The sequence below is a fragment of the Stegastes partitus genome, unplaced genomic scaffold (genome assembly GCF_000690725.1).
Source record: "Stegastes partitus isolate 25-593 unplaced genomic scaffold, Stegastes_partitus-1.0.2 Scaffold715, whole genome shotgun sequence".
In the NCBI taxonomy this organism is placed as follows: Eukaryota; Metazoa; Chordata; class Actinopteri; family Pomacentridae; genus Stegastes; species Stegastes partitus.
Window position 1 is genome coordinate 296,750 of NW_007578446.1, and position 23,700 is coordinate 320,449.

General features: G+C 37.4%; 1 protein-coding gene across 2 annotated transcripts in view; it reads right to left on the reverse strand.

Annotated features, from left to right (window-relative positions):
• Positions 1-23,700, reverse strand: part of LOC103364078 (extended synaptotagmin-2-A-like) — a 63,083-nt gene that overhangs the window by 35,137 nt on the left and 4,246 nt on the right. For both annotated transcript variants that reach the window (XM_008291084.1, XM_008291085.1), the window contains exons 3-6: positions 6,490-6,531; positions 3,676-3,810; positions 2,364-2,440; positions 1,777-1,849 (exon numbers count right to left, since the gene is read on the reverse strand). In XM_008291084.1, coding sequence (XP_008289306.1) covers positions 1,777-1,849; positions 2,364-2,440; positions 3,676-3,810; positions 6,490-6,531 — 327 coding nt within the window. The remainder of the gene's footprint in view (positions 1-1,776; positions 1,850-2,363; positions 2,441-3,675; positions 3,811-6,489; positions 6,532-23,700) is intronic.

Genomic DNA, 23,700 nt, shown 5'->3' on the forward strand with positions numbered 1-23,700 from the left:
GATGGATGGATTTCTGTTTTCTTATGCTTCACTAAATCAGCTGATTGGCCAATACTCAATGTGTAACTGATCAGGTGGTGACTAAAGAAGGAGCCATCACAGCCAAAGCAGGAAATGTTTTAAATGATTTTATCAGGAATCTGTTGACAACATAACAACACCAACAGTCTAAAAATGTTTTAATATCACACCTAATAACCTGCCATGCTGGTAATCGATCAATCATCTGATGGTTGTTTTACAAATCTGAAATAAGTTAACAGAAAACAAGGACAGCAAAGAAATCATTCAGAAGCTGCAACAAATTCTTATTTTCATGGTATAATGTTGATGCTTTTGTGTATAGCATTGTCTCATTCTGTTGTATTTTATAATATTAGACTCTTGTATTCCACTGAGCATGCTTTGCTGATGAAAGAAATCTACTGTCAGCAGATGAGAAGCCACGCTGCACAGGGAGATTAATCATGCATCTATAAAATAATGTTTAGTCTCAATTTTAGAAGAAAAGAAAAGAAAAGAAAAGAAAAGAAAATAGAATTTTGCTTTTATCATTCTGAGTTTTGTCTAATAAATTAATGTTCAACCAACAAATTATATTGAGTTACAAGAATTATCTTTTCCTCTTCAATCAAAAGGTATTTTTCATGATAATTTACTGAATCGTTGATTGCATAGAAAAAAGTTTTTAGGTCAATTACTCACAAAAAATAAGTTGTTCCAACTTGTTGTTTTGTGTTATTTAAAAAGGTTTTTTATGCACTTAATTAGCATAATGAAGACGGCAAATTTAAGATAAATTAGGTGTTTATAACTAGATGGGGGAGTAGATTGAACTCAAGGAAAAGAAATATAAGTCAATTTAATTAAGAAATTACAACTTAGTTGAGTTTTAAATCAGCTGTCATAGAAATCAGAGTTTAAAATTCAGACAACATCAAGTTGATGTTCATGATTATGTCGACGCAGCCGTTCAGAATAATGGTTATAACTTCAAACATTTTTCTGTTCAGCTAATTTAATTCTTTTTGGAGCGTGCCGCCCAAACAATGTCCCACCTGGAGGTGTCCTGACTGAGCCACATCTTTCATTTGATTATTTAGTTTTCTAATTATATTTCAGGGATGTCAGGCTTTTTTCAGCTTTCAATAAATAAATAAACTCCCAGTGAATCAGTAAATCTGCTGATTTGCATAGTTTAAGCAAAACATCTTATTTCATCAAGTAATCTCATTCTCTCTCTTTTTCAATTACAAGTGTCATAAAGAACATGGGAAAAATACAGTTTTTAAAAATTCAAGGAGTGTGAAGAGGTCTCGTTTGAGGGCGGTTTGCAGGTCGTTCTATTTAAAAGATGAAACCAGCTCAGTTTGTGAGCACTAAAGGAAGATGGTTTAATCAGCCGCTGGATCAAAGTCTAGAAGATTTAAATGAGCTAGTTTGGAAATGGTAGACTTTTAAATGTTTGAAATGTCAGACAACTCTTAAAAGAAATGTTCAAGACAACTTCTAATGTTGATTGATTTCAGCTTGCAGTGATATAAAACACAAATAAATTACAATTCTCATTTATTTTTCTCATTTACTTCTACTGATGATTCATCAGCTCTCAAATTTGTTGCCTATTCATTTTCTGTCAATTAACTATTCAATAATAAACTTCTATGTTCAATAACTAAAACAGCACAAACAGGACCTTTCAGTTTACATGAATCTAGAATAAAAATGACAGTTTTAAATGTTATTCGATACATGAAACACATAATTGACTCTTACTTGTATGCTCTTGATTCCAGCCCTGCAGTAGTACTTCTTGATGTCCACGTCAATCTCTGTATTCCCAACGAAACTGAAGAGAAACGCAATAAAACAGTGGATTACCATGACAGCAAGAGAAGAAAGAAGAGAACACATGAATACACACCTCACATTCATCACAATCAGACAACAGCAGAAGCACTTTTAAAGAAATCCTACGATGTGTTTATGTCCGTTTGTAATGTTGAGCTTCGACTAAAGCGGAACCTGTCGGCCAATTTAATACATAAAGAGTTGTAAAAAAGTTGGGGACTATTTTCAGTGGTGGATTAATCCACACTTGGCGCTCTGGTGAGCATTTCTGGCAGGATTTTACAGATGGATATCATGGGACAAATATTTCTCCATTCAGGTGTAAATTTTAGCTTTTGTGTTGGATGTTTGATACAAATCACATTTTTCTGCCAGAATCAGCAGAATAATCAAAGGTGGAGACGCTTTTCTGCATTTAAAGCAAGTCCTGGATGAATAAATAATAATTGGAAAGCATTAAACGCAATGAAAAAGGAAATGAAATCCCTGTGTGAGAGTTTATGAATGTTTACCTGATCTGCAGGTCCATGATGACCTGCCTCTTGTCCACGTTTTCTGTGTAAACTTTCACTCCGTTCACTCTCAGCGGCTGCAGAAACACACACACAGGACACAACAGGTGAAGGTGACGAGGAGGTAAAAGTATTTATCTGGTCGACGTTCTTTCAAATGACTACATTCTCATTGTTCAGACGATCTCCAGTGTTGCTTTAATAAGGAGGAAAGAGCAACAACATTCCAGGATTACTCCATTATTTTTATATATATATAAAATCAAAAACATATATATAATTTAAAAAATAATATATACATACATAATCAAAATACACACACGTATGTATGTATGTATAAAGCCAAAATTTCACAAATATCTTTATAAATACTTTATAAGAACTTCAGGCAAACCAGAGATGGTGGAGCAGAATTAAAAGCAGAACATTGATGTGATACACAATGACCTGTTTTAAATGTTTGTCAGCATGACAACATGTGGGAAGGATTCCAAACGGCTTTTCATGAGCTCTTTTTAAAAAAAATAAGTTCTTTGCAGGTATATCTGATTGTTTTCATCCAACAATGCATCTCACAGAAATGTTTTTTTCCTGCATCATGCCTCCCGAACTGACACTGTGTGGCTGCAATTTGTTGACTTGTTTTTAGAAATGATATGAAAATGTGCATCCTGTTCTTATCATTTCAGTGCAAAACAACAAGGTTAGAACGACTTAAAATGCTGCAAACACAAGCTTTTCATGTTTCTTTCTAATTCATTTAGGCTATTAATGCTAGCAGGTAGCTGACTTTTTTCATCTCTAGATAACATACATATTAACCAGCCCGGCTAAAACGTTCATATCTGCTGTTTTTAATAAGCCACATATAATTCCAACTCGTGAGCTGAGTACGTTGTTGAAGTTCGAAGAGAAAGAAACCTTCTTGGCAGCTAAAGAGGAGGAAAACTTTTCAGCTCTGATTAAAAAACTGCTTTCGTTCTCCCGCAAATAGTATTTTGAATTTGAGAGATGAGTTTGTGCGAGTGGTCAGAGTTCAACAGCAACAAAGCAGACGAGAATAGAAAGATGTGAACGCCTCCACTCTGTTAGAGCCTCAGAGCAGCTAAAGGTCCACAACAGTCATTTGTTCCATGTTCGAGCACAAACAACCAAGATTTTTCCATTTATCCTTAACATGTATTTTATATTTTGACCAGGCAGCTGCACAAAAAAGCTATTCAACGCAGCATTAATTTGGTGTCTGTGTGATCCTCTGGTGCACATCTGAGTAACAAAGAGTGAATGCATCATCCTGCTGTTATCTGGTCACCTTGTCGCCCATGTCGATCTTGGTGAAGCAGAAGGAGCTGAGATGAGGGTTGGCGCCCTTCACCGCCGGCTCGATGGTCTCTCTGAACAGCTTGTCCACGAACTGGCAGATGAATGGCCACATCTGCTTCACCGTCTGAAGGCGGAGACAGAAAGAGAAGGCAGAAAGATGAAGCAGGAGGAAGAATCTGACAGATAAACCTCTGAAGGTCTGAAGTTTCTGCAGCTTGACACATCATTGGAACATCTGCAGACCTCGTGGTTTACAAACTACTGGTTTGGTTCAACTGAGACACAGTGCAGAGATCAGTGTTTTGTATTTGCATTGAATAATAAATGTACTTGAATGTATTGGGGGGGGATACACTGATCATTATACATGCATATTTTTAGGACTGGAACTTGCTATTGATTAATTTTTAGTTGTTTAGTGTATTTGTGATATCTACTGTCGCCTCCTTTGCACACTTTTTCACCTTTAATTGATTTAATTCCTTTGAAATTAATCTCCAGTCTTTGATTTAACATCTTAAAATTCATTTCTGTACATCAAAGTTACATATTCAGTAGTAGGACATGTTTTTCTTTCATGACTCATCTTCCAGCACGTAAAGAAAACCATACGGAGAAGATAAAAAGGTGATTTTCATCTTTTCATATGCTCTGTAACTGTACAAACATATATTTATCGGTACAGTTGAGGAGTAATAGCAGGTACAACACCATTTGAAATAGCTTTATGTAATCTGAATACTTAACATATTGATGGGCTTTGCTTTGTTTGCATCAACCACTTGCTGTCTACAATTATTAGGCATTAGAGGTACAATGGAATAATTATTTTCTCTTCTGTGTCACGTATTGTTGCAGAATGTTAATATTCATAGTGTGCAGCACACAATGTGTTCCTTCAATAAAATAAATCACACCACAGGTAAACAAGACATTAAAGTAAGTCTTCAGCAGTGCATTTTACACCTCTGTCCAAATCCTTTGCCCACATGGACACATCAGCAGCATCGAAACATCTGGATATGTGGACAGAACAACCCTAGAACTCATCTGTTCTACTGCTGAGAACAAACTTGTTTACATTCTTAGCAAAGAGAGAAAAGAGGGAAAAGCTTTTTATTGAACTCAGAAAAACATCCGAATATTTTGAGTTCTGAGGTGACTCAAAACTCAAAAGCGACATCAGGAAAATAATCAGAGCTGCCACTGATTAATTTACTGTCACGTAGCAAAACAAATTATTTCAGCATTCAGACATGTTCATATCAGGACGAGGGATGTCTTAAAAGACGAACGGTTCATCCATGATGGAACAAATATACACGAACCTTCTGAACACCAAGCAGTTTCTTTTTTAGCTCCTGTCACATTTTTATTCACACTGTGGCTTATTTTTCACTGGAATATAAAATCCTGCACCTCTATGGAAACAGCACAAGCATGAAAACAAGGAGAGAGGACTCACAAATGTCTTGTGCATCAAAGTTATATTGCCACGAATCATTGAAATAATAATAAAAATAATAATAATTTGAAAGTTGATTTTCTTTGATTATTTATCTCATAAAGCTGAAAGAAAAACTGGAATCAACATGTTTGACATTTTTCAGAGGTGACAGAGGAAACAATAGTGACTCCACATACGATAGATATTATTCTTTTTACTTCTCATTTGTCTCCTCTCTGTAAAAACTACCTGCAGATCAGCCAAAATCAAGTCCCAGCATTTTTGCCACTTGACCGTCGGTCACAGCTGAGTGCTTAATGGCATTACAGTTGTGCTGAGGAACACAGGATTTTTAGTTTTTTACTCAATATGATTTCTGCAAACGCTTTATTTTTTGGCAAATGTTTAAATGAGACATTTCAAAAAACATGATTTTGACAAAATATCACAATTTTAAGCTCAGATTTGGTTAAATTTCCTGACAGAATAGCACAAGATTGTTCAAGGACAATCTGAAAGTTGAAAATCTGACAATTATTTCTGTTTTTTTACACCTTTTGGCTGTGATTAATGGTGTTATTTTTAAAGGATAACATGCCAGCCGATGGGTCTTGTGGTTCAGATGATTATTTATTTCATTACTATTAATATCAAAAAGCTCAAACATTTTTCAAAAAATATTTTCTAAAGGCATACAGACTTTAATGGTACTGGATATGTAATCTGTATTATTAATTATGGATCATAAACGTAGAGGAGCACTAATAAAACATGCAATGATTCAAATATTTTAAAGTAAATTCGAACGCTTCAGATATTTCTTAATTTACTTTATCAAGCCATCAGAAAAAAAGCCTTGTGATTGTGCTCCATCTTCAGTCTTCAAACATCAAGTCATCGACGACATTGATCACCAACTATTGCAATGCTTTACAGGAGCATTAATCCTTTTTATCGGCCCCAGTGGATCAGACTCTCTGCATCCGTAAACAACCCCAACAGACAAATACAATCTGACTGCAAACGTGAGCATCAGGGAGCCAGGTTTGGACATTAAAAAGCTATTTTCCTGCTCATCCATTAACTTTTTACTGGTAGTAGCTCTGAACATTTACAGTAAGTGGGCCTGTCTCTCTCTGGCTCTCTTCATATATCCCTCCATCGCTTTCGCTTCACCTCCATCTTTCTCTTTTCTCTCCCCAGGGAGCTGAAGCACTAGGTCAGGGTCTCTGAGAGCTCCACATTCACATCCTATTTATAAACTCTACCTGTCAGCCTCTGTCGGCTGACATACTGCTGGAGAAAGATGCAGAGCGGTGGGCGAGTGGGTGAATCAGATAAAGTCAGTGTTTGTACCTTATTCAGCCACTCCACTCTCTCCACATCTGGATAATGGACCTGGAATGAAACACAGGAAGGCACGAGTTAGAATCATGATTTACATTTATACAAACAGAGCTTTAATGTTCAGTCAGCTCAGTGTCCACTCCAACGTTTCTGTCCTTATTTCAGCACATTTGCTGTCAAATCACAAACACTGAAATCTCGAGGCGCTAACGGTGCTAACCACTGAGACACCTGCAGCCCAAGCCCCAGCATGTTAAAAAAAACATTTTTACATGTTCAGAGATAAACAGTAAGGAGGTGAAAAGGTAGAGCTGCAGTTGGCAGAAAAAGTATGACAAAAAATATTTTTCTGTTTCTGTTCCAAAATCAGGAAACGCACCATTTCTTTATTTGCTCGTTCATAAGCTACAGCACATTTAAACCAGAATTAATACAGTTTAAATTAAAATAATGCAATAAATCCTCCCTTAATGAAGGTTACCATGTTCTGTTCTGCTCTTGTCACATTGTTATTCACTGAGGGCTCATTTTTCACTACAATATAAAGTCCTGCATCTCTATGAACAAGCCTTGCTAGAAATACAAAGCAGGCTGTGTGATGGAACACATTTACTCTGATTTAAGCGTTCTGGGAGACACCGGGCTGTTTGCTTTTTGTAAGGTTCATTTAAAAGACAGTGAGTTTGTATGTTTGTTTTTTTAAGCTATTTTCTGCCTTTTTAAAAAATTTTTATAGACAGGACAGTCGAGAGAGAGACAGACAGGAAAGTGGGGGAGATGAATGAGCGAAGGACTTGCAGAAAAGGGCCATGAGCGGGACTCGAACCCATGACCACTGCATCGAGGACTATAGCCCCTGCACATGGATCGCCAGCTCAACTAGATGAACTATCGCAGCGCCCAAAAGAAAGGGAGTTTGCTGACGTGCAACCTCCACATGTGCACAACAGAAACACTGAAAACAATCACTTGTGTAGAAATAGTTCAGCTACAAAACAAACAACAACAACAGCAGCACTCTCATCAGCTTCTTGTAACTGATGCTGACTAATTTGTTTGACCATTTAAATCAGCACCAAAGTATCTATATGAGTGCAAAGCCAGATCACAAAAAGCAACAAAACAAAACAAAACAAAACAAAATTATTTTGTATGACTTTGTTAAACCAGATCCAAACTGCTTTCTGTATTTTCTTTGCAGCTACAAAATCAATCTTGAATGACTGTATTTTTTCACATTGTGAAATCTAATGCAACCTAATACAACAACTCTGCTATGAATTCTACTTCAATCAAACTTCTGTTCACATTTCTTGACGTTGCCATAAAGCTGATAATTCTTCTTTACTGTTGTAATTAAGGTGAGAGTACATGGTGCACTGTACTGCTTTATATCGTATTCCTAATATGTTGTCCACCACACTCACATAAATGAGCAGGGCTTTTTATTACTAACACTACTGCAGTATAGCAAAATACCACTACGACCTCAGCAGCAAACATTAAGCAGAATTATCACCTTTTTGACAAAGAAAACTGAAAACGTAGATGCTTTGCAGCATTAGAATCGATGGTGGAGCTGTTGTGTTGGACTGTGTTAGAGTTCAGAGGTGTGTGCAATGAAGCAGCCGGTGGGTGTGCAGATACCGCAAAACTAAATAAAATGTCATTTTTTTCCAATATGATGCAGCTGTGACACCATATCAGTTGAGCATCACTAGCTGCTGTTGGTCACCTTGTTTTGTCAGTCCAGCTACCTCCAGCTTTCATCTCTTTTTGGAGACAGAATTAAAGAGGCGATCTTGACCAAACATAACGGAGCCGATGGTGCAGCAGCTCATCTTGAGCTCGCCGCTGTTGCTGAACGCGCTGCAGGATTCTGCCGAAACACTGTCACGCTGATGCACTTGAGCGAGTGCTGCTGGACGGTGCGTTTAAATACAGGCGAAGGTCAGGAGGACCAGGAAGGCTTTCAGTTTGATGTACATGCACAAAGACAGAGATTGTACCAGCGTGTGCTTCCTCATTTCAGTGTTTTGCATTCGTTGAGATTTAAATGTCCAAAGATCAAAGTCCTTCCCACTGTAATAATAAAAATAACTGATATTATTGCAGAACTCAAGGACTAAGCATCACGTTTTACTCCTCTAAATAAATATTTTAAAGTGACGTTTTAAGAGTCTGCTTCTATGAAAATTGGTAAATTTCATAAAAGGTTTATGGATATGCTTTGTTTAACATCTTTAATGCTCAGATAGAGTAAATAAAATAGGGTGAAACCTGCAATCATGTTCAAAATGGGTGTTTAATTTAAGAAACAACACCATGGAATGACTTAATCTGGTGTTTGAACTAGATTTACTGAAAATGGTATCTACGGCGCAACAATACAGCAGGAAAACAGGGCTTCATTTGTTATCATCATTAGTTTAGTCACACTAAATTGTTTATTGTAACTGAACAACTGAACAAAACTGACATGCAAAATTGATGTGGTCAAAGAAATTACACACTTTAACAGTCACAGAAATTTAAGGGCTGAAAAAAACCCTTAAAAAACAGCAGGTGACTTTATGTAGAGCTGCAATGAGTTTTTATTTTTATTGCTGATTAATATATTACAGGAAAGTCATTCAAAATTCAAAAAGACGATGCATTAAGGTTGCTTCTTCCATTGAACCAACCTCAAAAAATATTCAGATTTGACCAAGAAAATCTGTAAATCATGGTATGAAAAAAGATTTTAAATAGTGTTTGGATGATGAAAATGTGAGCATTCAACCTGTTTTTACAGTTATAGTTTGTCAGTGACAAAGAAAGAAAGAAAGAACCTCCGAATGTGATTGAGAGGGTTCATGTGCATCAAGGTCGTATAATTCCTATATTCTTATTTATTTAATGTGCGTAAATGTTCTAATTTCTGTTTTTTCATGAAAGTGTTGATAGTAAAGCTGTGCACCTTGATTCATCGGCTACTTCACATTGGAAATGGTGATTTTCTTTTCTTTTTTTGAACCACATCACCTTCCAGTGAGTTACCTTTTCAGTGTTACTCAACTGTCACACATCTTCCAAGACCTCTGCTGAGTAATTCAAACGTCAACCCCAAAATCAGAAATCGATCACTGAACATCAGCATCCTGGTCAGGACATGAGGGGAAGTGGAGCACAGCGGCAAAGACTAACATAAATAACCATCACCGTATCTTGCTGAGTGTAGAGGACGGAAAAGTCACACAGGCCCTGGACTGCAGCCAAACATGTAAATGAAACACAAATCGTTGGCTGTGCACGGCGACGGCGTGCGTCTGCAGGTTTTAGGTTGAGTTAAAGGCGAAGCTGCAGCAGACGTGGCTGCGATACGCCTCAGCTGCATTCTTCAGAAGGTCCCGACGGCAAAAGCATTTGTCAAATAAACTGTCTGAAACCTGACGGATGTAAAAACAAAACAGTGGAGGTGAAAGAATGATTCATGTGGCCGATAAAAGAGGCAGCGACAACTTTCTCCCACTTCAGGGTGAACAACAGAAAGCAACGACAACACAGGATACAGATGAGAGGAGTGACAGAGGTGCAGCTAGAACAGCAAACAACGCTCACTCACATGAAGCAAACAGGATATTACACTTAGGTTTAGGTCGGGTACGAACAAACAAGGCAACGTGAGTCAGCGTTGGAGACAAAAATACGGACAAAACTCAAAAATACTGAGCAGAGGAGGAACCAAATGTGTGACGGGGTAAAAGAGAAATATGAAAAAAAAACAGAAGGAAGACTGAGATTAGAGCGCAGCAGGATCCTACATCAGAAAACAGACACGTGAGAGTGAACGAGAAGAATAAAACAAAATAAATGTACGTAATTTTATTGTGTTGACTAAATAAAGCTGAGAGTGACAAAGCAAGGAAACTGATCCCTCAATAAACTGAAAACATTTCTCTCCGTGGAGGAACAATTGAGATTTGAAAGGAAAACAGTTATTCAGCTCTTAAAGCTTGTGCACAGTTCAGTTTCACTCGCAGATTTTCAAAAAAATCCCTCAAGAAACAAAGTTTGAATGAACTGCCTCCTAATCGTGGTGGGGAGTTCGTGCGCCCTTTTTTAAAATGATTTTTTAAATAATTGGGCGTTGAAAAATGAAAAAACAAACAAAAAACTACATTTTCAACAAAGCATTTGGTTTGTTTTCTTCTTGCATTGAAGACAAGTGTGGGTGAGAAATCTTTTTCTGGCTGGATGAGAGCTTCATATGTGTTTACTCCAGAATCAGCCACATGCTGCAGTGCAGCCATTCAAGCAGTTTTGTCAGACGAGTACAGACACCAATAAAATGGATTTAATAACTGCAACTGAAAAACACCCATCACACCTTTCTACAGCCCTTTCTTGCATCATTTTATGTATTGTTTGGTCCAAGAAACACAGAGTTTTGGGCATTTTTGCATTTAAACTGCTATATCTTAGCTAAACATTTGCTTGTCAAAGTAGTCAAAATCTATTTTCTGTCCATCATTGCAGCTCTAAATCAATTGTCAGTTGTTTGTAGTCATGAGAAAGGTTCATAATGTGCAGACATAAGTTTAATGGCCACAATCAGAGCAAAATGAGCACTGTGTCAGAAAATGCAGCCTCCTCATGCATTCCAATGATTCCACTGCACGTCTGACAACAAAAAGAAAAGCAATTGTACCATTTAGCTTCCAGTTATTGAGATTAGCACCACCTTATCTATCCTGACTCATAAAATCCAGTCTGACAAGATCATAAACTGCTATGCAGTGTCTGCAAGGTGCATAATATCCCTGCAAACTTATGCATGTGTTACACAAACAGGCCTTTGTGGATTGTGTTCCATCTGCCTGCAGCAACACACTGACACAGACTTGTGCATATTTCAGTACGCAGCACTGTTTTGCTGTTTCTGAGCCCTTCCGAGCTCAGAAACAGCAAACGGATCAGACCTGCGGCAAAGACAGGGCTCTCGTAGGGCCTCTTACATTGCATGAGTCACTGAAAAGCTGTTAGAGAAACCGGCCTGTGATGAGCAGGGGACGAGAGCATCCCTGTTCTGTGTGAGACTCACGGACCAACTATGTACCAGCTGCCTGGAAATCCTAATCCTCCTCTACAGCCACTCCCCCAACACAAAGCATGTGTACAAAGCATTCATTTGCAGTAAAAGGAAAACAGTTTGTGTGTCATTGTGCTCATTTTTTTGCTCCGTTACTCGTTGTAGAGTAAAAAATCAACCTTGGTTTCCAACAGGAAACTGACTCTCCACTCCGAGGTGACAACAAAAACAAGGAAGCCTGCTCAATCAGATTCCCTTCAAACTGCAGGAGGCGTTGAAAGGCGCAGAAACAGGAAACCTATATGACGAGACGGCTGCTCCATGCTCACGTCTATATTTAGCCTGAGAGACGGCTGTTGAGGATACGAGGAGGATAGTCAGCATCCAGGAGAGCACAAACTACATTTTAATAGACTGTGATGTGACAGCTTGTCCATCTGCAGTCGGCCAGAATGTCCTAAACTCGGTTAAATCAGAGCACAATACCGTCTATTACATGGCGTCAAAGCTTAAACCCATGTAAAGTTATCAGCTGAGTAAAAAGTTTTGAGTGCAATTTATGCACAAAATCCAAAAAAGCAGTCCTCATTTCTCGTTTGTAGTTCAGCCAAAAGTCCATGAATGTTTATCATGTGACTGTCGATCACAGACGAGTCATTAACTGCTTCCTCATTGTGGCGACGAATACAGAATTTCTGGTGTTTTACAGAATCTACGTACAGCCAACAGTATATTTTTTAGCACATTTCAAATGAAACATGTACAACAAAGTGATGTTATGAAAATATCACAATTTTAGGCTGAGATGTTTTTTCCTGAAAGAACCTCATGTCACACAAGATTAGTTCAAGGACAACTGCAACGTGGAAAATCTACAGATTTTTTGTGTTCTTACACTTTGTGTCTCTGATAAATGGTGTGATTTTGCCTTTCAAACCCATCCGCAGTTATGGGGGTTCAGACGGGGTAAATAGTGTAGAAACAAACACTTGCAAACAGTTTTTGGTTGTTTTTTTCCTCCAAAATTTACACATAAAATGTCTGAAATTGTCTTCTAACCTTCTGAACCCCAACTAGTTTTTGGGCTTTTTTTTTTTCTTTCTTTTACACACCGAGGGCTCATTTTTCACTGCAATATAAAGTCCTGCACCTCTACGGAAACAGCACAACCACCACTACAAGTAGAGACAAGCTAGAAATATACTTTGTGCAGCATGACATAGCTAGAATTCCATAAATCAGAAAACAAGAGTAAATCAAGTTAAATTGCTTTAAATATTCATTTTAGAAGTTTTTTTTTTGTTTTTTTTTTTTTTTAATGAATACAAATGAAAAGAAAGGTGTTAGCAACCTTGGAAAAATAGTGGCTCTGCATAAAACAGATATCTTAACATTTTAACACTTCTTTCTTCTATCTGCTCTGTGCAAAAACATCCTGCAGCTCAGGTGAACTGGATTTATGTCACAGTGGCTGCAGCTGAGTCAATAATACAGAGGTGCACAGAAGAGTTAATGAAGTTAATTTAGAGTTAATGGTTTTCACAACTTTCAGCTCAGATGCTTTTCTTGATCTAACCTCATGTCACACAGGATCAATTCAAAAATCCAGCTTTTTTTTTTTTTTTCAATTCTTACAGATTCTGTCTCTGACAAATGATGTAATTTTGGCATTTTGTTTAACAATAGTTTAACTATGGTGAGCTCATAGGGTTCTCCAGATCTGTAAAGTCAGACCAGTGTTGATTCTGGTTTGAGCCTGTGTTTGTCAGACGTCTGTGTAGCTGAGCTTTGTTCAGTGGAGGGAAACATGGGAAGTTGCCTCCAGCTGAACGCTGTGGACTGCTATCTAGCGTTTACAATGCGGTGTGGGATGTCGCTCCGTTAGGCTCTTTGTAAACACGAGGAGGGATTCACATGCATGTACATGCAGGCGCTTGGCATGACCAGCTGCCAAAACATAGAACAGAGGAGCTCAGATGACAACAACACAGTGAGTTGTGACTTCATTCTCTACATCTCTGCAAAGCAGCTGAGGGCTTATCTCATTGTTTTATTTTACTATCTGAGCCAATATTCTGCATTCTTACAATTATCATCATTATTTGTTTTAAACCAGTTACAGAAAACAAAGTCTACTTTAAAAATATGTGACTTTAACTCTGATGCCGCCACCACTCTCCGTTCGTAGTATAGATACAAATTTTAAACCTTTTTTTAACCAAAAATCGGCAGCCCAATCAATCAGTAATCAATAACATGAAATTAACTCTGTGGACATCATTACATGTAACAGTTGCATGCAGTCACATGACATGGCTGCTAACGCTGCCTTCATGCACCTTAACTTGCCTACAAAAGAAAAACTCCAGCTGATGGGCAATAAATGTCACAAAAGACTTTCTAACGGTGCCTGTTTCCAGCTAAACCCCCACAATGCACTCTGCTTGCCAACAAAAAACTGACAGCAGTCTGAATGAGCGCCTCCTCAGGTCACCGTGGGGTTAAAACATTAAGAAGCTCCTGGTGGGGAAAACTACATTTTCTGACATGCATGGGTATTTTTTAAATCGATTAAGTGATAATCAATACCATCCTGAGTTTGTAGTCACTATGTGTTCTCCAGCAATGTCTCGCTGATTACTTTATATTGTAACAGCCCATCACCACTTAAAGTTAAAAATTCTCTTGTAATAGGCAAATTGTTGTTGTGTTAATTTCTTAAAAGCTACTACATGAACAAAAACACAAAAAAGCCCAAAACTACTGAAGAAAACCTAATTGGAGCAAGTTAATTATTTCAATGTTGTCAACTTAAAAACTTGAGTTCATAATTATAAGCAAGTAATCATTCCTTTTAAGGAAAATAGAAGAGCAACTGAACATATATTTACGCTACCGATCATTAGGTAAATAGTAATTAACTACAGCTTTGATTGTAGAGGAAAAACTAACTCCTCCAACTGGTTGAATAAATATATTAAAGGTTGTCTTAACCTTAAAAAGATTTATTGGAAACAGTGACAGTGAGACTGAAATAGTAACAGATTCTTCCTACACAAATACATTAAATGTGGATCCAAACATTCGCAGTGAACAGATTTGACTAAAGCTTGGAAGGTAAAAGCAGGACAGAGCAGCTCAAGGCCTTTTTATTGCTCCACATTGTTTCTATTCTGTGCTGCAGAACAAATCTCCACCCTTTCAGCCTTTGAGTAGAACAGGGAATCCCCACCCATGCCATGTCGTACGAGTGCACGCAGACGAAGAGTGAGAGGAAGAGGAGGAGAGAAACAGCTCAGCTGCAGTCGTGTTGTCTTCTGACAGGCTGAACACAGTCAGACACGTTTTACATCAGCTTGTTTGAACGCTTTAGTGGTTACACCTCCACCCAGCTTGGAGGTTACACCTCCACCCAGCTTGGAGGTCACACCCAGGAGTTTCCAAACACGACCAGATCGTGACTCAAAGCCTGCCGGAGCTCATCAGCAGGTTCCAACCTACGCAGCAAAAAGTTGGTTTTTTAAATGTGTCACAATTTGCAGCTATTTTACGGATTTTTCATGTTTGGCTAAATTAAAGAAAACAACTAGTAAATTCACAGAAATAGTTTTTTTATGTACTGGTTATCCATAAAAACAGACCAAGACTGATAATAACATCCACATCAAATAATATTTTAATAAACTGTAATCTGCCAGTTTACAACTATCAATTGTAAATTACACTATATTTTTAAATATTATTTAAAACAACAAAAATAGAATTATTTTACAGATGTATTTAAAAGAAACAACACATTGGCCTCCGCTTTAGCTGGCGACCCAGGTACCGGGGCTGTAGTCTCCGATGCAGCAGACATGGGTTCGAATCCCGCTAATGGCCCTTTGCTGCAGCCCCTCCCCCACTTTCCTGTCTCTCTTTCAACTGTCCTAAATAATAAAGGCCAAAAAAAAAACTTTAAAAAAAAACAACACACTGAGGATTGAAAAATAATGTTTGTAACTCTGATTCGACAGAATAACAGAAAATATCTTGTAAAACATATAAAACAGTATTAATTTACATATTAACCACAATTATTTAAAAAATGGCCAAAACTGTAAAAAAAAATTTAAAAATCCACATCAAACCATCAAATCATCAAATCATCAAATCATCAGTATATTTACTATTTGTGATTTGTTCTTTTACAATATTTGAACAATTACACTGTTTTAACTGTATTGAAATCAGGGAAAACTTAAATATTTTACAAATACAGAGAAAAATCCGCTGAGGATTGAAAAATAGTAACTGATGTTTATTATCGTGATTTTTACCCAGTTTTAAGGAATTACAAATAATATCTTGTGAAAATCCTAGAAAAAGTATTAATTTACATGTCAACCATAAAAAATGCAAAAAATGTAAATAACATCAAATAACCAGTGTTTTTACAGATTATTTGCTCTTTTACAACATGTGACTGCACAACTGCATCATTTTTAACTGTTGTTGTCGACTACTGTGATGTGATTTTTACAGAGTTTTAGAGAGCACAGGGAAGTATTTACAGGTTAACTGTAAAAAATTAAAAAGACCAAAACTGTTGTCCACATTAAAATAGTCATTAAGGTCACTACTTCAAAGATGTTTGCAGTGACCTTTACCATTTTTACAGTTTCTGGATGCTACACTATATTGTGGCTGTCAGCGTGTTTTTGTTGGTACCCTTATTTCCAGAATGTCAACATTTTTTAAGGATTTTTCTTTTACAGTGTACGTAAAAACATTCAAATAACACTTGTTTGTTTCAGAGATATGACGCTGTTTTGACAATAGATAGATTAAACTATATTTTAACACAGATTACATTTAGCTACCTGTACTCAGGTATAGTTTACATGGATTTAAAGTAAATGACAAAACTCCTCAGACAAAAACAATGAATGTTGAAATGTTTCTGTGATCACTGATTTCATCCCTATAAACTCAAATATCAAAGCAGGGTGCAAGTGACGGTTACTTTCACTGTCAAGTAATGTGTTGAATGTTTTCTCATCATTGTTCATTCAGTTTACTGTCATAGAGGAGGAAAGAAATCAGAAAATATTCACATTTAAGACCCTGAAATCAGACACTGTTTTCAATTGATTAGCATTAAGTGTTGCGGCACTACATTAAAGTTAAATATTTAGAATTTTGTCCATAAAAATAATTCCATGTAGCAGCTCAAGCACACCAGCTCACCTTCAGCTACCTTCATGTCATTCTGTATTTAAACTCAGACACTCTGCGTCAGCGTTTGCATTATAGCCCCGCAAAGGTAGAAATAAACACAAGATGTAGGCGTACAAATAAGAAATTTAGATAAAAGTTGGTGATAAAAAACAAACAACATTAAAATGCTATTAATAAACAGAGCAATAAAGATTTAGGATTAAAAGAATCAACTTAAAGAGGAGCAGCTGGAGGTGACATCAAATCAAAAATGAGTCTTTAGATCGTTCTGCAGGTTATTCCAGGTGCACAGAGAGTAAAACTGGATTTACAGAGTTCAGTACAAACAGTCAGGACCTGTAATCCAATCATTTGAGCACATTTGACAACAGCCTGCATTAAAACACAATCTATATGAAGCGGTAAAGAAAAGAAAATAGTAAAGGCCCTATCCAAATGAATGAAGTTCATCTTCAACACGTAGCGCACAGCGCTGAGCGTTACAGCTGCTATAACTAACCCTAAAGCACAGAGGAGGCATGAATGAAGAATAATCATGAAGATCATCCAAATGGGATAAAACTTTAACACGTGTGTTCTTTTTGCACTGTGCACATGAGATCATTTGTTTAATAGTATAAAATATAATATTTGAATAAAAAACAGAAATAAGCAGGATGCCGCTGAATTTCATTTGTGTGTTGTGGTTTCCCTTGGTTCACCGTTGCTCTGATTAGGTTAAATGTGATAAAGCGACCTGAAGCTAATTTAAATACTGTTCCCAAGACAAGAGCTTAACGTGGCAAGAAGTTATCAGCATGCTGAATATATTATCCAGGAATGTGTAAACCTGGTTTCCTTGTGCTACAGAATCCCTGGTTCAGTTCTGACTGTGTGGTAGCCTCACGCGTTCATGAATACAGGCAAAACGCAAAAAGAAAAATGTGAAGACAGAGATGTTCTGTATCATGCCAGGAAAATATGTCAGAGCTGCTAACATGTTTTCATCTCAAACTGGTCGGTAAACTCTTTGGTCAAACCCAGAAGTCCAGTTGTCCCAGGAGCTGGAGCTGTGGTCATTAAAGCTGGGACGCACTGTGTGAACATAATTAAACATGTCCAATGTAATAAATCACATCACACCTTTTATTCTGCAGTCCTGCATCCAGAAGCTGCAACTTTTCGACCGACCACCAAATAAAGTTTTTTCAAACAAGATGGCCGTGTCCTCGTGGTTGACAAACTGAAGCTGAAGCTTAATGGGTGTTTATTTGCTGTTTGTGGATAAATTTGAATGTATTGCAATAAAAAGAAAGGCAGAATTTATCCAAGAAAGAGCAGACGTGCAGGATTAGTTGAGTTTTCATACCAAAGTTTTAGGGGGGGAGAGAAACCTTCCTCAATTTCAAGTTTCTCTGCTTGCTTGAGATGATTTTTGAAGAGTTAATGCATATTATGGCAAATGGAAAACACCCACTGTGAATAATTTCTAATGTACAGAACATTTAAATGAATGTCTGTTCAACTGTTTCTGCCTCTTTCACTGACTTTGCCTCCAGAAAAAAATACAACATGACAGATTTCTTTCCATTTTTCTCAAGGTGGACAAGGTGCTTCCTCCTCTTCTTCAAGTACCTTTTTCTTAGCAGCTGGTTTTGTTTCCAGCTTCTTCAACTCTGTTTATTATTGTTTTTGAATTCAAAAATGGTTTGTTTTAAACAGCACCATAATGTAGCTGATGGTGTCCCTCTTAACCGTATCAGAAACTCTACATCTACATTCCATATGTTGATAAAGGAGCTTCTTCAGACTGGAAATCTGTTCCTCATAAGAGCCTGAGGTCTCGGTTTTCACCCGACTTATCCAACATACACGCACTGAAAACAGTGTTCAGCATTTGCATCTGTGAACATGAGTAAACATTTAAGTAAACTGATTAGGAATGGATGAATAACATATCAATCGAGCTTATAACTTCATTTGCTGTCATAGAGGCGGCTAGCAGATTTGAAAATTTGTTTTATCTTTACCAGAAATTGGTTAGAAAAAAATCCAGGCTGACAACCAGGCAACCTTCTAAAAATCTAGTTATGCTGCATGCGTCCTGTCTTGACTTTAAGTCACGAGAAAGCTGGATTTAAGCACCACTGAACCAAAATTAAAGTATAAAAAGACGGCAAAGTTTTTTCCAAAGTTAAAATAATATGAAATTGAACTGCTGCAATAAACACACTTTATTTTTTAGAACATTTTTGCCTTTTTCATTACAAATTGATGATTTGTAAAAGCACATGTTGGCTTATGCAACATTAATGTGAAAAGTACGTCTGCTTTTGAATGCAGCTGCATGCCGTCTCTTCAGCGTGTCCTTCTCTGACTCGATCGCCCTGTAAGCCTTTGATCTGCATAAGCCGGAAAATCAAGAAGTTTGCAACAGAGCGAAGATAAGCAAAATAAGAATGCTGTCTGCAACCTTTAAAGCCCTTAATGTGATTAGCAAGGCGTGACTTCATATACAATTGATTGTTTTTTTCTTCTGAACATTCAGAAATAGAGAAATTAGCTCCATCCACCCACAACCAGTCACAGGTCAAACACTTCTCAATATGTGGAAGCATTTATTCCTAATAAACTAAATAATAGCTGACCTCAAACTGCATAAAAGCAAAAAGCAAACATCAAATTGTCATGTGTTTCGAAATTAAATTATTCAACTGCAGAAGATATTTAACCAAAGTTATCTGAGGTCACAGCTGGAACATGATGAGTCGGGTCATCGGGGGAAGCAGAGGGATGAAATATCTGTGAAGGAATGAGGTCAGGCTGTTGGTAAACTAACCGTCTGGAAGGATTTATGTAACAGGTTTGTATTGTTAAAACCATGCTGGAGCATCACAGTCTGACATCTGGACAGTCTCACCATGTTTTCACCATGTTTGTCACATTCTCACTTGTAAAACCACTTTCAGGGCAGTTTTTTAGGGGGAAACAAAAATGCTTGCTCGCGGGGCTTCTGAGCAGCTCTTAAGAAAACTGCTGTGCAGGTCTTTGACTGAACTCCGAGAGGCAGTAAAATTACCATATAGTCTAATATACCAAACGCTCCATTGTCCAATTGCTTACATGCTCCTAAAACTGGAGTTACAGCCAGTAAATAATAATATCAAGTTTTAAGCTTTTTGGCTAACTAGCTATTTAGCTATTAGCCGGTAAACTAATGTTTTTAACAATGCACTTTTCCCCTGCTGGACGTTTGTTAGCTAATTTAGCAAGTCGGTGTGCAACTCAAGATGTGTCCATAGATGAAAAGGGAACATTAGCAAGAAAGCTAAAACTGAACTGGTGAACAGCTCTGGATGATTTGAATGCTAATGGGTGCGGTCGTTACGCTATATTGGCTGCAAAGCTAACATGCAATGTTGTTCAAAGTTGAAGTCTCTTTTTTGTGTTTTGGCGCAGTTGGAGTGGTTGAACGTTGCATTGCAATGCAAACAGAAAGGTTGAAATTCACCTCATGTGTCACAAACATAAGAGATGAGATGTTTGCCTGTAAGAAAGAGAGTTCAACTCTGCACAAGCTCCCAAAACAAGGCAACAAGAACATCATCCATTCCTAAACAAAAGACAAAAACATACCGTAGCAGCATGTTTTTGTGTCTAACAGCAGTGAGAGGCTGTGCAGTGTTGGTTTGTCTTCAGAAAGATAAAACTGTACCATTACCTCAGGCGTTCTTGGCCTGCTAACTACATGCTCCTGCCCACGCTGACTATCAAGCCTCATTCCAGGCATATTTTGCTAAGAGAACAAAGCCAAGAGCAGCTCCACCAAAAACTACCATCACAGCTGGTTTTTCTGCAGATGGGATTCATTGCGTAAAACTGTTTCTACAGCGTAAACTGCAATCAGTCCAACGTTCGATTGAATTAACCAAATACTCCCACGACCCAAACCCGGACTCATGTTGCAGCTCATGAAATGTGAGGATTTGCTTCATGACTCTGGTTCATGTTACTGCAAATTTACCAACTTTAGGTTTTACCGTGTTGGTCAGACAAAACAAAGTGAAGATGTTGATTCTAAAATTAGAACTAGGCACTTTTGTATTATTTTTGGCTTCTCACAGACGGATTTATCTGTAGCTGCAGCTGAGTTTGATTTTTTTTTGGTTCCCTGTGACTTCATAACTTTTTGCTTTACAAACTGCAGGCAGAGTATTTCACACAGTATTTTCCAGCTCAACAAAAAGCCGCATATTTAACTTGTGTCTGAGGAATGACAAAGTATTTCTGATTCATGGTCATTGGTCTCACAAAGCATTGAAACTACTGGGTGACTAATCAACTAATCAACCGTCTGCTGAAAACTGTTTGAAGATTTCCCCTCGTGCTCTGTGAACTTGTGAAGTTTAATTAAGTAGTAAAAACATTTCATTATTGTCTAACAGTTTCTATTCAGATGGCTCCGTTTGGCTGAAATTTGGATAGCATTGAACGTGGATAATTATTTTTTTTAAAAGTCACATTTTCTATATGCATATAATCCTCACCAGGGTCATGGGGGGCGGAGCCTATCCCAGCTGACTCAGGGTGAAGGCAGGTTCACCTGGACAGGTAACCAGTCTATCACAGGGCTACACTTAGAGACAGACAACCAAGCACACTCACATTCACACCTACGGACAATTTACAATCACCAATTAACCTCAGCATGTTTCTGGACTGTGGGAGGAAGCCGGAGAACCCGGAGAGAACCCACGCTGCACGGAGAGAACATGGAGACTCCACGCAGGAAGATCAAGGACGCGACCTTCTTGCTGCGAGGCAACAGTGCTACCAACTGCGCCACCTTGCAGCCCTCTTTCCAAGATATATATTTTTTTAAATTGTCTGTTAACCCATTTTTAGCATGCTTACTGTCAAATTGAAATTTGATAGTGTTTGAATGATAATGTCTCAGGAACTATTAAAGACAAAAGCCTGAAACTTTTTACGGTTATTTCACACCATGTCATTGATTCCATTTATGAAATACTGGACAAGCAGGTCAATAAATCTTCGACTATGGGTGAGTTGAACTATGAGAAAAAATTAAAGCTGTCACAAAAAGTTTCATCTTTGAATTGATTTTTTTTTTTTAAACTGATAATGCAGATGTCATCTAGTGATGTTTTATAAACCATAACTAGGTGTTTTGTTGTGTTTTTTTTTAAATATTGGTATGTTTTTCATTTTTTTGAATTGCAGACTTTTATGTTTAATTGTTCCTAAACACTGCTGTTCAAATATATCGTATAATTTCAATGTTGTAAATAAATGTGCTGAAACAGGGTCAATGAGCAATGTTCTAAAAAGATGCTGTCTGAAAAAGCACATGATATATTAATCCAATATTGAAAAGCCATTCGCTCGTGCCACCAGGAACAGTAGATGTCTATGAGTTTGTGGTGTAAACTAATGGAACAGTTTGGACACTGACCTCCAAATTGAGGACATCAATAAAACAATTTAAAAAAAAAAAAAGACTGCTTGAAGAGGTAGAAAACATATAGTGTTTGATGCTAACAGGCAACAGTAAGTAATGAGATGTACAGACATGTAGGAGTTAATAAATTAAACTTCATCCTACGTGTTTTTAGACATTATTTTAGGTTTTTGATTTGTTTTTTCCTTTTTTGTTTTCATTTTGTGCATTTTATTATTATTTTATATCATATCTGAAATAAACTAAATTAATAAATAAACAAATAAATGTCACAGATACTATTTTAAATATCCATAGTGTACGATTTAAAAAAAATAATAATTCCAGCAGAGCTGGACGAGCAGAGGATCACTGATGATTTGAGATGGAATAACCCAATAATGACTTGGTTAAAAACTGACAGCTCTGAGACTTTCAGTGCTTCTGTGATTGAGCTGTGAGGTCAGCGAGGCGAAGGTGAGGCAGATAAAGCATCTTGAATGTGGGACAGGGACAGACTATGTCCCTAAATGTCCTGGGGGTCAAAGTTCCCTGCTGATTGGTTGGCACTGTTTCCTGTTATCAGGAGGACATGTTGGCCCTTTAGCATCCTTTCACTGGTTTCCCAGTTTAATCAGGCACACAGTCATTCAGCTCTGTTTGACTTCATTATCCACACTGTTGCTGGTTAAAACATCTGTGAACCAGACTTGGTCATGAGAGGAGCATCAAGTTGCTCTGCACTGCTGTGCTGACAGCAACACTGCTCCCATTTTATTATATCTGTTGTTGCTGAGCACCATTTTTCTCAAGGTCTGTGTGATAATGGATGTGTTGATGTGCTGCTCTGCGATGGGAGAGATCCACCTGGCCTCCTGCCATCCGCTCAGCCTCATATGCTTCCAACTCTGGCATCACCATCGATAACAGAAAATGAGACGGCAGAAATGGATGCCTCCTCGTTACGGAGGCATCGAATTACTGTGTAAATCTCACAAGCCTGGGAAAGGACGAGCGACGAGCTGTGCGGGCTGCAAGTGTGGAAATGTGTCATAATTACATAAAAAGGTTCAAAGTTTAGAAACAACTGTAAAGTCTGACACAGATCACGTGTTGCTTCAGACTTTGTTGCTGTGAATAAAAGGCTTCAGCTATTTATCTGTAGAATATTGTTGAAATAATCGATTTAAACTTGAATCACAAATCAAGAATTAAGATTATGGGAAAAGAAAGTGAGTTTAAATAAAAAAACCATGTTATACTTTCTATTAGAGCCCGACTGAAGCTAATAATGTTAATTATATATATGGCAATAATGTTGCCAGTGAGTCAAAGTCCAAAGAAGTTTTCGCTATTTTCAAAAGTTACTTTTTGGAAATCTTTTTTTAAAATGTGCAAATCTATGTATTTGGTCGTTGTTTAAAATGTTTAATATTGTTGACAAAAACTTACTCTCTATATTGTTGGTAGGATGTAAAATGATTTGAAG